This window comes from Ixodes scapularis, unplaced genomic scaffold (assembly GCF_016920785.2).
Source record: "Ixodes scapularis isolate PalLabHiFi unplaced genomic scaffold, ASM1692078v2 ptg001264l_1___fragment_5__unscaffolded, whole genome shotgun sequence".
NCBI lineage: Eukaryota > Metazoa > Arthropoda > Arachnida > Ixodida > Ixodidae > Ixodes > Ixodes scapularis.
In genome coordinates, this window is record NW_024610128.1 from 407538 (window position 1) to 427085 (window position 19548).

Consider the following 19548-nt stretch of genomic DNA (forward strand, 5'->3'; position numbering starts at 1 on the left):
AACTCTACGTCTTCGGATTTGCGAAATGTGGAATATTATTTGTGTAATCCAAATTTAAACATCAGCAGATACCGAAACCGAAACTTCGGTTGCGTCAGGCAACATTGGTCTCGGGTCGTCAGAGTCATGGCACGTCACGTCGAACCACGTGGTCTTATGACGTTCGGGAGGGAGCGAGAAACAGGACACGCGACGCGGGCAGGACTTTTTTTTTTTTTTTTTTTATTGGACGCGGGTTATCATTGTTTACGCCATGCGAAGCATCGCATGGCGTGGACGGTGATGGCCCGGGGGAGAGGGGGAGGGGGAGAAGACGAAAGAGGAGAAGGGGAGCGGAGAAACCGACCGATAAGCGCGCAGGGCAGCGCAAACTAGCGCATCCGTGTTACGGTGATCACGTGAACGCCCGGTCAGCCAACACCGGGAGGACAAACTCATGACGTCATCGTTCAATTTCGCTCTGAGAAGTAAAAACAAGCAAAACGTGAGAATGACGTATCATGCCTCTGTCGTAGTGGTTCAACGTTGGCCGCTCCAAGTCCGTGGCATTGACTGCGCTGACGATTGCGCCTCGCGCCGCACGCTAGAGTTGGCAGATTTCGCCGACTTGGCTCGCTTGAAGGTTTGCTGGCCAGTTTATTAAATATATAAACGGAATTAGATTGTAATATTTGACATGGGGTCTTCCTATATGATACTGAAGAGGGCTACATAGTTTTCTAAATATCAAAAATGAAGCGGAGTCGCCTTTGAAGATCATAAGGTAGATCTTCCTCTAAGAGTAGTCATAAACGAGAATGGTACATGGCAGAAAATAGTGTCCTCATTTCTTCAGAAGACTCTCACGATCCTGGATACTGGATCCCCGTTGTCACTGCGGTGTTCTGATGGTTTAGTGGCTGAATTGCAGCCTTTCCAGGGAAAGAAGTGCACGATCTTTTCACTTGACATAAAAGATCTGTACTATTCTTTAGAACCTAAGACGTTATTGGCTAGGGTCAGCAGCTTTTTGGAAGAACATTAGGTCAGTTTCCAGTCGCAATCGGGGATATCTGTTCAGGATGTTCTCAGGATTTTAGAAGTGCATCTAGGTTCTACGGTGGTGCAACATAACGGTCAAAGTTACATTCAGAAACAGGGTGTGTGTATTGGATCGGCGGTAGCCCCAACTCTTTCGGATATTTATCTAAGAGACCTAGTTCTGCGTCTTCTAGGGTCTTTTAGACATATATCCCCTAAGGAAATTCTGGCGAGGAGGTACGCAGACGATATCTTGGCTTGTTCAACAGATGGCTCCTTAGCGGATTCTTTGGAGAAAGTAGTGTTCGAAGCAGCGCCCGAATTAAAGTTTTCGCTGGAACGACCGAGTGACGACCGTTTACAGTATCTCGATATTCAACTTAGGAATAGTTCGGGCCTTTGTTGGGAGTACGGAAAGTTCGCAGCAAAACCTCTTCTTCCTTTCAATAGCTGCCATTCTAAACATGTCAAACTGGGAATAATTCGGGATCTCGTCAATTGAACAGTACAGAAATCTTGCTCACATTTTATTGGCTCTTCTCCTCGTCGACTGACAGAACGTTTCGAGGTTGCTGGATATCCTCAGGAACATATTTTAAGGCAGTTGATGTATATGATATGTCCAAAGAAGTCAATTCAGAAAAATCCTAGACCTTCAAAGCCAGTAGACCTTCCATATTTTCATAAAACTTCGTACAACATCAAAGCGTTAGCCAGCAGGTTTAATATTCGCACTGCCTTTTCTACAGATTATAGATTGAGCCGTTTGACCCTTTTTGCCTCGATGTTTCAGGTTGCATGATAAAACACAGAGAAAGGAATGTAGAAGGTTCGTCGGGTGTCGTTTACAAGATACCCTTTGACTGTGGCCTCTGTTATATTGGACAGACTAAACGCTGTATAAATGAGCGCTTTTTGGAACACAAACGTTGTATAATGGAAAAAGACCCGTACTCCGAAGTGTCAAAGCATGTTATCGAATGTAGGAACTGTGCACCGTTGTGGCATTTAACTTCAGAAGTGTTGCGGGAAAAAGAGGACCATAAGCGATTGATAAAAGAGTCATTAACAATACTAGGTCACAGGAACGCAGTTAATAAGCCGTCGTTTGGGTTGGACAACGAACTTCGGGGTTTTCTTAGGCTGCGAAAAGTTCTGACCTTCAAGGTTTATCTTTGTAGGTTTTCGGGTAGAAGAAACGTTAATTTTTTTTTTTTTTTTTTTTTTTGTGATAATGGGTTAATGTAGGTTTTCGGGTAGAAAAAACGCTAAGTCGTCTTTTGTGTGTGTGTGTGTGTGTGTGTTAATGGGCTTGGGCTTTCCAGTGTGTTTGGCGGTCGGGTAGCGAGGGGTCAAAGATGAGAGAGGTGCATGACGCAGAGTCCGTTGTCCTTGTATTTAGTCAATGGTTACATTGGTGGAAAGTGGCATTCTTTGGGGTTCTCACCCTCTCCCCCATTTTTTTCTTTTGTATCGAAGTGCCTATATAACCAGATTTCGGAAAATAAAAATTTCAGCTGTGTTAGAGACTTTTTAGTGTTGTGTCGTTTACCCGCAGTCTCGGGGTTTTTTCAACCATGTGCAATGTACACCAGCTCGTTTGCGCCCGAACTTTTTGTACTTCGCAGTTCAAATACCACAGGTACAGCATACACTAACAAAATGTGAATAAACGAAAATAGATATATAGTCCCATACAAAAATGGTCTATGGTCGGCTATAGAAAATCCTTTGTATGGCCGGCTATAGCAAATTGGCCCAATCAGCTATAGCCGTTTCTATGGCTGTCTATAGCTTTCCCTATGGTCTCCCCTATAGTTGTCTATAGCTTTTTCAATGGAAATTTCGCTATCGAATTCAGTATGGTTTAGTCTATGGGTCTCTTTAGAAAGGATGCTATAGCCGCCTATGGCTTTTCTTTTGGTTCTTTTAGCCGCCTACAGCATTTTGTATGGTCTGCTATAGAGATCTCTATGGCTTACTCTATGGATCTTTTTAGAAACCGTGCTATAGCTGCCTATGGCTTTTCTACGGTTTCTTTAGCCGTCTATTGCCCTTTGTATGGTCCGCTATAGCTCATTCTATAGCTCGTCTTACGGTTCTCTATACCCATCGTGCTACAGCTTTCTATAGCATTTCATATGGTCCCTTTAGCCGCCTATAGCATATTGTATGGTTTGCTATAGAGACCTCTATGGATTACTCTATGGATCTTTTTAGACACCGTGCTATAGCTGCCTATGGCTTTTCCTACGGTTTCTTTAGCCGTCTATTGCCCTTTGTATGGTCCGCTATAGCTCATTCTATAGCTCGTCTTATGGTTCTCTATATCCATCGTGCTACAGCTTTCTATAGCATTTCGTATGGTCCCTTTAGCCGCCTACAGCATTTTGTATGGTCTGCTATAGAGATCTCTATGGCTTACTCTATGGATCTTTTTAGACACTGTGCTATAGCTGCCTATGGCTTTTCTACGGTTTCTTTAGCCGTCTATTGCCCTTTGTATGGTCCGCTATAGCTCATTCTCTAGCTCGTCTTACGGTTCTTTATACCCATCGTGCTACAGCTTTCTATAGCATTTCATATGGTCCCTTTAGCCGCCTATAGCATATTGTATGGTTTGCTATAGAGACCTCTATGGCTTACTCTATGGATTACTCTATGGATCTTTTTAGACACCGTGCTATAGCTGCCTATGGCTTTTCCTACGGTTTCTTTAGCCGTCTATTGCCCTTTGTATGGTCCGCTATAGCTCATTCTATAGCTCGTCTTATGGTTCTCTATGCCCATCGTGCTGCAGCTTTCTATAGCATTTCATATGGTCCCTTTAGCCGCCTATAGCATATTGTATGGTTTGCTATGGAGATCTCTATGGCTTACTCTATGGATCTTTTTAGACACCGTGCTATAGCTGGCTATGGCTTTTCCTATGGTTTCTTTAGCCGCCTATTGCTCTTTGTATGGTCCGCTATAGCTCATTCTAAAGTTCGTCTTATGGTTCTCTATACCCACCGTGCTACAGCTGACTATAAAATTTTCTATGGTTCCTTTAGCCACCTATAGCATCTTGTATGGTGTGCTGTAGAAATCTCTATGCCTTACTCTATGGATCTTTTTAGACACCATGCAATAGCTGCCTATGGCTTTTTCTATGATTTCTTTAGCTGCCTATTGCTCTCTGTATGGTTTGCTATAGCTTCTTCTATATCTCGTCTTATGAGTCTCTTTACCATCGTGCCATAGCTGCCTGTAGTTTTTCTTTTTACCGCAATCGTATGAAATGTGAAACAAATTATTTGTTGTCACTGGACATCTTTAAAAAAAACCTTGTGAGACGTGCCGAACTTCATAGCCCTATTTAAAACAAAGAGCTAACATTTCAACAAAACAACAAAAAACAAATGCACTCACTCAGGTGTTTGCAAAAGCACAGGTAAACAGACACAAGGTATTGCTTTCAAATCTCCTAGAAGTTTATTACACACAGCCCATTCTGTAGACAAGCACACACTAAGCAATCTTTACTATGTGAAGAGGTACTACTGAGCTGTTATACAACTGAGAATATTGTAAAGCAAACAAGAACCAAAGGCAATTCCTGGGTAGTGTCTAGTCCCCCGCCAGCCGGCCGAATTCCCCGCCCCCCCCCTTTCCCCCGAAATTCTAATGCCAGTCGCCACTCATTGGCGCTGCAATCAGTTTATCAAAAGACGTTTCATCAAGATCGGTTCATCAACACGTGACGTTTATAAACAACTCAAAATATGTTTTTTTTTTTTTTTTTTTTTGTAATAATTTGCCAAGAAGTGGCGTGAACGGGTGGGCTGAGTCGGTGAGCACGCGCCTCAGGAATACAGGCGCGACGAAATGTCCCTGCAGCGTGCAATTCGCGTAACGAGTGCCGACTAAACGTGTGTCCATGAAGCGTCTATCCACGAAAAGGTGTCCATGAAACGTCTTTTCACAAAACGCAGAGAGAATAAAAATGTCAGTATTCTAACTACAATTTTCACATGATTTCAGAGAGCTAATGGCAGGCGACTGCGGTAGAATTACGGGGAAATTATTCTCCCAGCTGTCAGAAGATAGGCACTGCCAGGAGATAGACACTACAGAACGGTCAATTGTCGCCGAGTAGGTTGCAGCGCACTTACGTTCAAAATACCGGACTTGAAAGATGTAATCCGAAATATACGTCGACACGGGCACTGCAGACCAACCACTCAAACACAAAACCAAGAAGGAAGGGATCCGTGAAGATTCACCACGATGTAGCACAAGCTGTCATTTGCCGAACCGAACACTGAACTCATCACAAGAATGTCTTGGGCTTCTTTGAAGAAATCGCTTGTTGCCGACATACGGGTAGGACTTTTCGATCGGGATACCTTTTAACATAGAAGCGAAAACCACAGCAGCCCCGCGGGCCGCACGACACGCGAAACTAGGTCCGCAAGCAGCCTCATTCCGGAATTGGCAGCGGCTATTACGTCATCCGTCAAACCAAGTGATCACGCTCCTTCCGTTACATGCGCACAGAGAGCGGAATGAAGCGATAGAAAGTCTACGGTTGATTGGTCCGCCGAGTCCGCACCTTCTGCAAAGCTTTTAGCTTAGGGAGAGAGAGAAAACAGAAAAATTGAAAAGCAGAGCTCCGTCAAGGCTAGAACGGGGGTGCGATCACAAAGACTAATCCTCAGGGGCATACAAACAATGAACACAGCGAGAGAATGTGTCACTTATATCCTGTTGACAGTTCGAGCCAAGGTTGATAGTGCAGTGGATGCTATGTGTGGCCTTGGGCTTAAGGCAGGTGCCGTGTCCAGCGTTATCACCAGCTTCGAGACAGTTGTCACGGGACCCTAACCGGAGACATGATTGGCCTCAAACACGCATAGCGTCTACTCTGCTGCCACTACCGAGTGAACAGGACAGCTTCATGAAGGCCCCCCAGCTTTTGGACTTCTTTCTAAAGCTGCACTTCCCAGAAGTGACCCAAAACGATGCATGTTTGAAGATATCACATTTTACGCCTTTTAGCCCACATTCTAATTCAAAATGAATAATTAATGGCGAATACTTTCTCTTTGCGCAGGATGTCAAATAAATAAATATATATATTTATATGTATATATATATATATATATATATAAATATATATATATATATATATTTTACCAAGCACTTTTGAATTATGTGTACACTGTTAGGTTCGCATTTTTAAACGTCAATTTTGGGAATCTTTGCATCGTTGTGGCATCTATGATTGTGTGGTTTAAGAAATTTGTGCCGTAATACGTTTTTCATCCGTGAGTTCAGTCTATATCACTGCCAACAATTACAATCTCTGAGCACCATGATGACTCATGGTGGGGATGTGTGCTCCAAGAAGCTCCAATGAGTTTAATGTTTCATAATTTAAAGAAAAAGAAGAAAAATTAGCCACAGCGCTTGCTGATTTGTTGAATTCGCAGAACAGAAAGATAATAGGACGCACTTAGGGTAGCGCGTGCCTAATGATATTAATTTTTTTTTTCGGCTGTTATTTTTGTATATTTTGCCGTTCTCGACATGGGCGTTGACGGACATTGCACTGCTGCTTACGCCCCTGCCGGGGTAAGCTTTTTTGTTGTCACGACACTCTATCGCGCTATAGGCGCGTCGATTTAACGCTCATGAAGTCTCGAGAGAACTGTGAATTGTTTAGTCAGAGCAACGACGCAGCAATCGCGAAATGAGAGACGACTGCGTGGGACTCTCGAGCGTGGGACTCTCGAGCAGTGTTAACTTGCTGGTGATGCATGGCGCTGCTTTGTCGTTGAGATTCTTTGTCCTGCGAACGCCGGCGAAAACGTTCCAGTGCTCGGCGTACCCTAGGCAGCAGCGCCTGTCAGCGACCGCCCGCGCAGCATCGCAACCTTTCTGGAGCCTACTGGCAGTCTGCGAGCGCCGACGATTTATCGTTGCGACTTGAATGAGAGCATTTTATGAACTCCTGCGGCGAACATGAAATACCGCGAACATGAACTCCCGCGAACATAATCCCCGCGACGGCGAACCGCCGGCGCTCGCAGACGGAGGGTTCCGATGCTGTGCGAACGGTTGTTGGAGGACGCTGCGTAGGGTATACGCCGGGCGCTGGAACGGCTTCGAAGCCATTCGAAGGGCAAAGGATTCGCGACGACCAAGTAGTGTCTTGCATCTTCAGTAAGCTAACGGGGCTCGAGAGTCCCAAGCTTACATTTCCACAGAGCGAGCGCGGCCGGCCAGATCGAGGCGCAGTCAGCACTCGCGTCGCGATTGTTACGTCGTTGCTCTGCCTACACCGATGACATGTGCACCGGCATTCAAAACCGCCCTCTCGAGACTTTATACGAGTCCAATAGACGGCTTTATAGCGCGATAAACCGTCGTGACAAGAGTAAAGCTTACCTCTGTAGTGGCGTAAGCAGCGTTCTTGACGCCGCGTCGAGAACGACGAAATATACACAAAAAAAAAAAAAAAATATATTTAACACAGCAGGCAGAAAGAAATACAAACATGGCAGGGACACGGACAACGTAGAAGGCGCGCTACGAAATACATATACTTACAAAATACACTGGAAACGACAGATAATTAGAGCTAAAAAACGGAAGATTGAGATGACGTCAACGCCGAAATAAGGCAATGCGCAGGGAAAGCAGCCGGCAAAACTGCAATAGTCCTATAGGCAGCTAAGGACGCTTTTGTGATCGCGGGCGTGATCGCCGAGGTTATTTTCATCATTATAACCTCGGCGACGTACGCCCCGTTAACCTGGCTGAAGAAAATTCTCGCCCCGATCGAGCGCATGAATGACTCTCTTCAACTTTCGTACATCTGCAGTAAAAAAAAAAAAAAAAAAAAAAAAAAGAGGGTCGCGGGTCTATAGCCTGAGTAAACCAGTGGGCCGACTAAAAAAATTGGATGGTCGCGAGTCTATAGCTCGGGAGATATACATCCCTCTATAGCCGGCTAAAGTACATTGTAAGGTCGGAGGCTATAGCATTGGTGACATAGAACACTTTTGAGTCGACTAAAGAAAATTCAATGGTCGCGATTTTATAGATTTAGGGACATACACCACTCTATAGTCGGCTAAAGCACATTAAATGGTCGGAGGCCTATAGCTTTGGTGACATAAAACGCTATACAGACGGCTAAAGAAAGTTCGATGGTCGCGAGTCTATAGATTTAAGGACATACACCACTCTATAGCCGGCTAAATAACATTGAAAGGTCAAAGGCCTATAGCTTTGGTGACATAAGACGCTATAGAGTAGGCTAAAGAAAATTCAATGGTCGCGATTCTATAGATTTAGGGACATACACCACTCTATAGCCGGCTAAAGCACATTCAATAGTCGCGAATCTATAGCATCAAGGACATACATATTTCTATAGCTCGCTAAAGAATATTCACTAGTCGCGAGTCTATAGCTGCGTAGTCATAAATTATTCTATAGCCAGGTATAGAAATCGGAATGGTCGAGATTCTAAAGCTTTGAAAACATACATTTTCCTATAGGTGGCTATAGCGTGTTTTATGGTTTCTAATGGCTGACCATAGAGGGCCATAGAAGGTGATAGCTCTCCATAGGATTTTCTATAGACGTCCATAGATCATTTTTGTGTGGGGTGAGCCGGTTTCTAATGCGCAAATGGTATCTTGAGGGGCAAGAAATTATACTTTTGGCGTATCGACAATTTTTTCTTTTTAATATTTATGGTGCATTTTGAATCCCTTACCTGCGTATTTTGAATGTGGGCAAAATAATATAGAATAAATACAAAATTATTCAATATATTTCAACTTTGTTTCAAGTACGGCCTCTTTTTGCCAAGGGTAGGTCGTAATACCGGGGAAACGCCACAGTTTAATTTCACTTCCTCTGGGTTAGTTTTCTACTTAATGTATTAATCTAATCTGCCGGTTAGTATATATCTGACTATTACAATGCAGGAAGGTGAAGAGACTTGGCTTGCTTCTAGTTTACCAGCTCGCAGAAGAACCAACGTTCACCAGCTACGTCCTTCTGCTCGAGCTTCGCCCGCGACGACCGCCCATTGCAGTCATAACCCCAGGCATCTTCGGGACTCTAACCCCGAGTGTACAAGCGTCAAGCGCCGGCTAAAACAATCACACTCATTAAAAGCGCTGCGATCACGCACCCGATTCTATGCGTGCCGTGTTTATCCCATGATAGCAAACTCACAAATACAACGACCAACGGGACATTGCAAGTTTTGCGCCCCTCAATTGTTCCCATCGATTCGCAGTGTCGGTAGAGCTTGAATTAAGTCTGAAAGGGAGCGTAACAACATATTCAAGAATGAACCGAAGTTGCAGACATACCAGTGTGTATGGGGTACATCCCGGTCATGAGCGCGGCCCTGGATTGTGTGCATACCGGTTGAACGTAGTAGTTGTTCAGGATGATTCCGTCGGCAGCAAGAGCGTCCATGTTTGGAGTCGGGATCTGGGGAGACCCGTGAAAGCTGACGTCGTCCCAGCCCTGAAAGAACGCCGCCCTCACCGTTGTCAGAGGCGAAAAAGACTTTTCACGTACATTTATCAAATTGTGGCGAGGGTGAATGACGTGCTGTAGGGAATTCAGGACCGTCTAACACACAAAAGGCTCCAAAAGGGCATGTTCTATTGGAAAAAAAAAGACATTGAGGTGAGTTCCATTTTTTATTTCGCTTAGAAATGCGGGGGTCGTAAGTGTATTTGAACACTCTAGCAAATCCTGCGGATCAAATGACGAAGGAACGCATAAAGAGCAACATTTGACATACATACGGTTTTGAATGTAAAGACGTCAAAACATTAAGGCTTGGGCGCACATTCGCGTTGGAGCGCGTTTAAGTGCGTTGCGGCGTCCTTGCGGCCAGGAGCGGTCGCTTGCGGTGCGACGAATGCCGTCCCGGAACGCTCGGTAGCGCGACGCGAGAGAGGAGAGACACTCGCTCAACACTCTCAACTTTCCAAGGCGTTGCGGTGTGTTCGACCAATCAGAGGCCGAGCAAGGAGAGGAAGGTCACGTGGTCTCTCGCGCTATTCGACGGTGCGTTTCTGGTACTCCGTTCGCGGAACCAGATTTTTTTTTTCTTTTTTCGTTTTGGGGGGTGGTGAGGAATGCGGGAGGACATTTTTTCGCAGACTGTGATGGCTCGAGCCGGACGGAAGTTCGTGAAAGCCAGCAGGATTTTTTCATGATCGACCGCTTCGTCGACCCTGGCGCTGGGTCCCGCCTTGTTGCCGTGAATTTCGCTTGCTATTGGTGAGTCGCTAGCGACAATATGGTGTTCTTATAATCTCTTGATAACGAATGACTGCGCGTATATGTAACTGTATGTACAGTCGGGGACAAAAGTCCCCAGGACGCGCGAGCTGCGCCTGAAATGCATTGCTCTGCCATCTGCCGGCGGGTCGCCTGGTTTCGAGATCACACAAAAGCGCATGCGCGCTCTACTGTGCCTGCAAACATGGCTGTTTTCCCGCTCTTCTGCGGCGGGGAGCCTAACTCGGAATCGGGCGCGTGGTACCGCCTCGGAGATAGCGCTTACTGACATGGCATCTGTAAAGCAAGGAATCACGGCAGCTCAACCGAGCGATAAGCTCAACTAGTTATGAAGCAAGATGCTCTGACACGGCGAAATGCGGCGCAATGCCGCAGGTGGTATCTCTAGTTTCGGGATGTGTAGCAGACGCTCGTCAGCCGCAAGCGCTATCTCCGAGGCGGTACCACGCGCCCGATTCCGAGCTAAGCGCCGCAGAAGAGCGGGAAAACAGACATGTTTGCAGACACAGTGGGACGCGCATGCGCATTTGTGTGATCTGGAAACCAGGGGACCCGCCGGCAGATGGCAGAGCAATGTGTTTCAGTCGCAGCTCGCGCGTCCTGGGGACTTTTGTCCCCGACTGTATAAACTTGGCGCAAGCGCTCTTTGCAGCGCTACGCGTTCGTTTCCCGCTATGGAACACACGACGCTGAAACGCAGATGTTCGTATGGGCTTTTCCTCCGGATCGAGATTGAGGACCACGTCCGCGAAAAGGCGCAGATTCGGCCAAGGCGTCGCGTGTCGAAGCCTGACCGGGCACAGGTAACGCGGAGGCTGTTTTGTGTGCCAAGGCAGATCGGCGCCCCCCCTGTTTAGGCGTCCCGCGCTTTCTATGCCGATACTTCAACCGTCTTCTCTAAAGCCATTGGACGCCAGTTATCTGCAGCTTTACCTAAATTACACAAACCGCTTTTACGTCCTTCAACAATGTTCATCATGTCCGCGACAGAGCGATAGAACATCGCTTGAGCTTCCCGAGATCGCTAGAAAGGCTCACGGTGGTCGCATTTTCGAATTGTTACCGTCGCCAATTGAGCTTGCTCTGCACCCTGCTAGATAAGGATCACGCAAATAAGACAATCAAGGAGTGAAGAACCTATACTCCAAGTGTGGCTGAGAACGATATCCTATCTCTCGGGCAAGGTGGATAATAAAAGTTATACGATTTAAATCGTGATTCATATAGCGATTTAGGTGAGACCAGTAGGTTACTCTGATAATTTCACGTCATACCTTGTCCACACAAATAATCCAGACATTATTAATATTTACCGTTCGTTTGTCATTTGATGCTGTCTATATGTCTAAACCAGAATGTAAAGGGAAAAAAAATAGGAAAGTAGTGTTTCATTGCAATTAAGTCAGACCTCAAAAGAAAAATAAGGTCTAGTTTCTTTTAGTAGCTAAAAAAATCGAACTGTTTTAGTTCTAGTGTAGCATGTATTACAAGAACAAAACTTGTTAATTAAACTGCACTTTAAATTTACTGTTTATTTTATCGCAATATTATTGCAATTTTAGAAGTAATCAGTGAATCTGCCCTCCCGATAAAAATTCATCTAGCGGAAAGGAATCACCATTTTAGAAGTACAGAGCGTAAAATCAAATTATTCTATATAGGTAAATACAATTTGACTAATTAAAACGCTATATAATTAAAAACAAAAATCACCTTGTCTTAGGTGTTACATATATACGTTTTATATTGTTCCCAGGTGTGGTGCCGTCAGTTTTGAAGCTGTGGCTGAGAGGTGAAAAGCCAAATAGCACTGATCTAGATGACAATCTGTTTTAATGGCAAAACCACTCTCAGGTAAAAGAAATAAATAATAAACAGACACTTTGTTCTTCCTGCAGACGGAAGGCTCTGCGAGGGCAGGTCTCAATAGAATCATATCCGGTGTAGGCCGAGCCTTTAAACTCAGTTCAGCTTCAGGCCATAGGAAGAAGAAAATATTTATGTTTAGACATCCCACAAATACAACTATTGAGAACGATACTTTTAGCGGAAAAAAAACTAGGACGTTCTTATCAACAGTAGCAACAGGGTATAATGCGTTCTATCGGGAAGAAACCAAACTAAGTTGTAAATTTTGCTGCTTTTTAATACCACCCCTGTGAAAACGCCAAGAATCGCCAAATATGATGTTCACGCTAAAAATGTATTTATTTTACAATTTCAATACTTTCAGCGCCCAGGTGCATTATAGAAGGGAGGGGCCAAAACAGAAACGAAGTAATAGGATAAAAGTAAGTCTAGTACAAACCTTTCAATGGAAACATGAGCAGGAATAGATTAACAAAAATTCACCGAAGACGCTTAAGACTTTCTACGTGTAGGAATGCGAACGCATTATAGTTCTGCGGGTGAAATGTTTTCAAGTACTCTTTCTAAACGTATTAATGTTGTTTTTGCTGGTATTGTATTTGCGCTGGGTGTGTGTCGTCCTTTTGCAAACGGCGCTCCGGTGATGACGTCACGCTCGACCACTGCGCCGGCCCCCGCCGGCTCCACGGCTTCTGTGACGAAACATCTGCTTTGCTGAGCTTTTCTTTGTGCTTTATTTCTGAGACGCGTCCGCTTTGACCTTGCGCCCCCCCCCCCCCCCCCCCCCCCTGACTTCCGTCACGAAGAATCTGTGGTGCTGTGCTTTTTTTGTGTTTTATTTCTGAGGCGCGTCCGCTTTAACCTTGAGTGGCGCGTGCTTGCCGGCATGTTTTTTTCATCTTCGGGCACAACGCCGCTGCCTTTTCGCCTAATGGTACAAGTAAAAGTTTCGCCTTAAACGTTATTGGTTATCGCAATTCTAAGTGAATCAACTCATGAAATATACAGTAAAGGTGCGGCAAAGCGGTTGCATTGAGATGATGCTTTGCGAATGAAGAAGTTAATTTGACAACTGGTTGGGACAGAAATGAATTCCGACTTTGAACTGATGGTCAATGCTACGGGAAATGTACTGATGAGGAAGCATAACCTCATCTTTAAAGCGGGGTTAAAATATTACATTTGATAGTGCGAGTTAAAACGTATTTATTTAATGATCAATACATTTGATAAAAAAGACACAAACAAGAAATTTGGGCGACGCAACAAAAGACTAAGATATAGGTTAGCTTTCATGAATTGCTCGAGAAAATAAAACTCTCACTGCGATCTTGCAGAATCCTACGTTTAGACACGAGCGCGGTGTGACCGGTATCTCAGACTGGTCCAGCATATTCTATTTTAGAACGTGCTATGGTCTTAAATAATATAGTTTCAGGACACAGGGGCTAATGTAAAAACGAATAGTGTGACCTTGTATAGAAGGCATCATGTATAAACGACGCATCAAAGCACGGTTTGTTTCAAATACTGATTCCTACCACTGGGCTGATTTTTATTCTGTTTAATCATCAGTCTTCAGAGCAGCAAAGTGAGGGGATACTAGGCAAGCCTTCCCGTTCTACGCCCAACAAAAGGCAGGGTTTCACGATACAAATACGTATGTCGTGATAGCATTTCAGAAATATATTATGTATTTATATTTCATCCCCCACCTTAACGCCGAAGACCTCTTCGACGTTAAGGCGGGGGCTGCCTAGATAAGAACTCCGTTTTGCTTAAAAAAGACCTTCGGGGTGTCTGAGATCCAAGCCTAAAAACCTATGCAAAGGCTTTGACCCGCCAGCCTCGAGAAACGCGATAGCTGCCCCCTCTAAAATATACCTTATTATATTTTTCTCCCCTTAAACTAACAAACCCGATGTTCTGCTCCGCAGCATCATATCAGAAAACGGTTGGTGATAAAAGCGTCTGGCATCCTTCCTACTCAAGCAACTATCCTCTCTCACAGTCCCTCAACATTTCCGCATCACCAACTCCACTGAGTTGATCTAACATCTAATCAGCCTCCGTGACCCGCCTCCTCCCCTCGGACTGTTCTTCTTAGACATGGAAGACATGTATTCTAATCTCGATATCGGTGTTCTGCTTGAGTCCGTCAAGAACGCCATAGATAAGCACGGGATGTGCAAGTTCCAAAACTCGTCGGGAGTCTTTGCTAAAGGTTTTGTTTTTCCCCTGCTGGACCTATTACTCCGCTCGAAGCTCGTTGAGCACGAAGGAAAAATATACATTCAGAAGGCAGGCGTCTGCTTCGCGACATCTTCCTAATGCATTCTTAGTGACATCCTTCTAATGTATGTGGATGGGGCTATAAAGGCGAACTGGACTTCACGGTACCCGGGTGCCAGGTCTTCAGTTGAGGAAGATTACTATCTGGTAGTGCACCAGGAACAGACCCTACGTAATACCATCGTCAAAGCTCTCCCATCAAGCCCCTCCCTCCTTATGTTCAAAAGAGAGGACACTGAATGGTGTAACCTCCGATTCCTGAACCTACGCCTTAGTTATCGAGCCTTGGGGATGTGCTGAGAGTCCAAACAGAGAGAAGAAAAACCAGTTTTGATTGTAAAGCAGTAAATGCAAAGGTGCAAGCGAGCTGGACAAGAATGACGATAATAAGTTCTGGAGAAGGGAACCAAAGGTCAAAGGACAAACACCAGTCCCCTAGCAGTGTTTGGAGCTTTGTGTTTCTCCTTTGTCCCCCTTGTTTCCTTCCTCCGAGGCTTATTATCGTAAAACCAGCATTCCCCTTCACCAGCGCCCACTAAAAAAACAGTCAAGCTAGACCTGGTTAAATAACTCCTGACAACTGCGCGGGCTAAGTTCTGCCCTCATCTTGCCACACATCGCGTTAGCTTCCAGAATGATAGACTGAAGACGGGCTACCTAGAAGACCTTCTGGCAAATACTCTAAAGAGCCTTACCGCCTCCTCCAACACACCTTCCTCTACACCTCGACCCCACTGGAAACAATTCGCAGTCATTTCGTACATGCACAGCAGTGTACATCGCCTCAAGGCGCTCGCCTCACGTTTCGACGTAGGAGTCGTCTTCAAGTGTAAAATAAAACTCAAGGAAAAATGCTGGCAGGTTAATACTCCTTCCTCTCCAAACCCCTGCCCCAAGAAACTTGAAAAATTCTTCATTCCCAGCCAGAGGGAGGGAATCTTTTCCATCTCTTTTTCTTGTGGAGGAGAATATATGGGATAAACGGGCCTATACCTAAATGATTGCCTGAGAGCGCACTTCCTAAAGGGGCGTCGGATCCAGCGAGAACTCGGTGCACCCGATAGCAGTACATCGTTGCTCATGCGGAGGATGCGCGGCTAGGTTCACGAAAACGTGCGTTCTCGAGCGGCATCCTCAAAGATTCGGAAGGGAAGCAATGAAATTATTTGCGACAGAAAAAAACTCTAAGTTCAGTGTCGTTTACCCCTCGCTAGCCCTCTCTGATAGAGAAGTGGATTTTCTGCGCCTGGAAATGTCCGGAATTACTAGACGACCTCGCTGAACGGGCCGCCCCCAAAGGGTAAACACCCCCCTGACCTTCTCAGCCATTTTTCTTTCATCTGACTTCTCCCTCTGCTTCTTCCTTTTCCCCTTTTTTCTTAAGAATCCTCGGGGGAACGAGCGATCACATTCCGTGGAATTAACTTTGTTCTGAATTTAAAGAATGTACTCGTCGGTCTGTTGTCCTCTTCATGTTCTATCATTCCTATTATCGAGTATACTTTACCACCAGGCTCGTTGGAGACATATTCTCTATTGTGTTAAGGGATTCTAGTGCAAAAGAAGTGAAGTGTAACATTTTCCTAGAAACTGATGAAACATGCAAAACTTTCGAGACTGCTGATTCGGTCAAACGACAGGTGGTCTATAGATATGTAAAAAGAGGAATACCAAAGAAACCCAGCCTTCAACTACGTACAACGGACGGATTCTCCGTTCAGAATTCGTTCGACTAAATCGCTAATATCTTCAAGACGCGACACCAATAAAGCTTCGAGAATGGGACCACGATGTAGATATGTCACCTTGGATGCTTTCGCTGTTTCCACTGATGGCATGTGACAGCGACGAGGAGCAAACAATGTAAAGCCATCATTGTTTCTCAAGTTTTGACTTCATTTTCGTTCATTCGCTAGCCATGAACTCGAGATGTGCCACGGTATACCAGTTATGGCGACTCCCACGAGACTGTTTTATTGCGGTTGCCCCGCTATGCCTTTTAAAAGCTTGTTTCATTGCGCCGTAGGTTTCTGCGATTGGTGGCTCTTGTCTTCACTGCAATAACGACGCTGCAAGGGCATAGTCGTCGGGCTATAATCCTGTGCTAGGTGCACGTTCCAGAAAATGTTGACGAAGACTGGTCCACTCGGAATGGAGGCTGTGGTTGTCCGCCCTTTAACATTTAATCTCAGCGGTTAGAATATCCAATTCGAGCACGATCGTGCCTAGAACACTTGCAGTGTTTACGAGACGTCCACAGGTTCTCTGTCGTTGTAGTATTCTGGAGATGAGTTCCTTTCAATCCAAGTATGAGATGCTCCAGATGATACCTGTGAGGTATTGTTGCCTTCGAATGCTGTGTGGTTTCGGTGGGAGCAGGCATTTCATCGGAATGTGATGGAACCTAATGTCATCAACGTATTTTATTTTTCGGGGCTACATTTATGCAGTTGCATTGAATTTCGCAATTGCAACCACCAGAGCAATCTGAGAATTGATTGGTTGCAAACTATGCCGGGTGGTGCACGCTCACAAAGGACCTTTTGTGGTGACATCAGGAAATAAGATGTAATTTCAAATTGAAATAGTATTAAATTACATTACAAATAAAATGACATTGTCTTCGTCGTAGTCGTCATCGTCTACGACGACGACTACGTCGTTGTTGTACGACATTTTCGTTGTACCATAACCGCGAGGACGACATTTTATTTTGAAAACGGCAGTTGATGACGATGGACTAATAGCTTTGGAGAATGGAAATGCGGATTTTCCCTTCGATATGGGACACGTGAACATAATATGCTGAATGTTCCGGCGAAGATAACTTGTTTGATAGTAAGGGACAGCATCTAATTATCTCTCGAATCCTAAATAAAATTACAGCATTTGACGATAAGAATAGGAAAGGACGAGCCACGACGCAAGGAGCATGATTATAATACGGCATGTCTTGCGTTTGTTTTTAAAGACGTGGTTAACCATTGATTACATTCGGACGACCAATCCTATGATAAAATAAGCAAGCCTATGATAAAATAAAGTATAAGCAAAATTTAGCCGCAATGGCTATAAAAAAACGAGCATTTTTTTGTGTTCCATTCAGTATGTCCAAACATACGCTACACTAGGAACGATCTAAAAAATGAAACCCAGCTTTTCGGCCCGATTAAATAAACTACGAATCGCAGACAGCTGGAACTCCATTAGAGTAACGCTGGTGATGGAGATACATTGTGAATGTTTGAGCGCGTAACGTTGCCTGATTCAAAGGACAGAAAACAAAATTTATGAGTCGGCGGCCACCTAAGCCTAATATTTATGAACCCAAATTTTTAGATTATGTGCGCCTGCTAAATCCATTTCAGTAAAAAAAAGAAAAAACTTGTTGCCATGAAAAAAAAAAACAATATTGCATTTTCTACTGGCATTTTTTCCCCACCCCCACTGAAATGAACGCCCCAGGTGCCCACAAGGCAACTGAGACGTGGCCTCATAAAAAAATTATTTATTTTCTATATTTTGGTTAATGTAACGTTATGTGCTCAACGATTCGCATATTCTTTTCATAGCTAGCTTTAAATTCTAACCGATTTCCAGCTTTCTGCGATGCCTAGTTCATTTATGCGGGGGGGGGGGGGGGGGGGGGGAAAGGGGTCATTTTCTCGATTGAGCCCGGCGCACAGGTTAACTAAGAGTATGAAAGAACGCTTTTACTTACCAGGCCATCCACAAGCATGAATACAATGTTGGGAGGTAACTTTGACGCCGATGAACCCAACACGAGGAAGACTAGCAGCAGTACCATTGGAAGTCGGGTCTTCTGGCGAGAAAAGCGAGTGGCGAAAATAAGTTAAAGTTCTGCCAGTTCCAGGTATCGTTCTGCTCGTTCAGAAGACAGTCACCTGCGTTGTTTTATTTTATTTTTCAAAAACAACATAGCGGGTTTTTACTAGAAAAGTGAGATAATCATTCAGATAGATAAAGCTCTTGGCAGAGTCATTAATATTCTGGGAGATTTAGATGAACGACTTTCGTCTTAGAAACGATGGTTGATCATAAACATGAATGCTAACATTCGAATTCAGGAACTACTTCCTCATGATATTTGGCTTTTCGGAAGGAAATATGGCATATTTAAATTAAAAAAATACCAGGTTCGTGTTAAAGATATAGTCGGTTGTACATAATAATTGCCACACCCCTAACAGATTTGTGTTTACACCGACAGTAGAAAGATGAAATCGAGTGCTGATCAGAGTATAAAATATGCTGGAAAGAGTTGTGGTTTTAGAAATAAATATCCGGCCTTCCCAGAAGCAGCACTAATAGGTGCATCGATTCTAAGCAGAACGCAAGTCCGTCTGATTCTTGCACACTGGTTGCGATGATGATGTTAAAACACCGAGCTGTAAGTGGCTAGTTGAAAAAAAAAAAAAAAAATAGCGGGTAGACCTCAAGGTATCTAGCATTCAGGTCGATACTCTAAGAAATGCCTGCGCGTCTACTTACCCGCAAAGCACTCTAAGAGCTAATCTCTGCGAACTACGAAATCAGCTCAGAGAATGATGAGGCGGAACATCTGTTTAGACCTCGAAATAAAGTCTGCGCTGTGGCATAACGCAATGCAAGCCCGACGCTTTCGCATTGCGTAATGCCACAGCGCTGACTTCATTTTGAGGTTCAAACGGATGCTGCGTTTCATCATTCGCTGAGCTGAATTCGTAGTTCGCAGAGACTGGCTTTTTGAGTGCTTTGTGGGTCAGTAGACCCCCAGGCATGTCTTAGAGCACACCCACTTTGTTTCAAAGCCGAAGCCGATCAGAACTTGGCGTCGTTCTGAAGCCACCGCAATTCCTGCGCAAGACGCAGACGGCTTTCTCTCTGCACAGTCACTGGCATCAGCAAACGCAGAACGTGGTGAGTCACTAGAATCATAATGTCGCTTCGGGAACGATGGGATTTCTGTATTGTATTAGCTAATAAGAGTGTTGTTGAACGAATCAAAAGCATGGAGCATAAAGCAATCAGCCACGCGCT

General features: G+C 44.7%; 1 protein-coding gene across 1 annotated transcript in view; it reads right to left on the minus strand.

The window, feature by feature from the left end:
* Positions 1-18316, minus strand: part of LOC8034916 (arylsulfatase B) — a 72895-nt gene extending 54579 nt beyond the window's left edge. Inside the window, exons 1-2 of the mRNA XM_029978477.2 lie at positions 18230-18316; positions 9399-9558 (exon numbers count right to left, since the gene is read on the minus strand). Of these exons, the coding sequence (XP_029834337.2) occupies positions 9399-9558; positions 18230-18316 (247 nt within the window). The remainder of the gene's footprint in view (positions 1-9398; positions 9559-18229) is intronic.
* Between the last annotated feature and the right edge of the window lie 1232 nt (positions 18317-19548).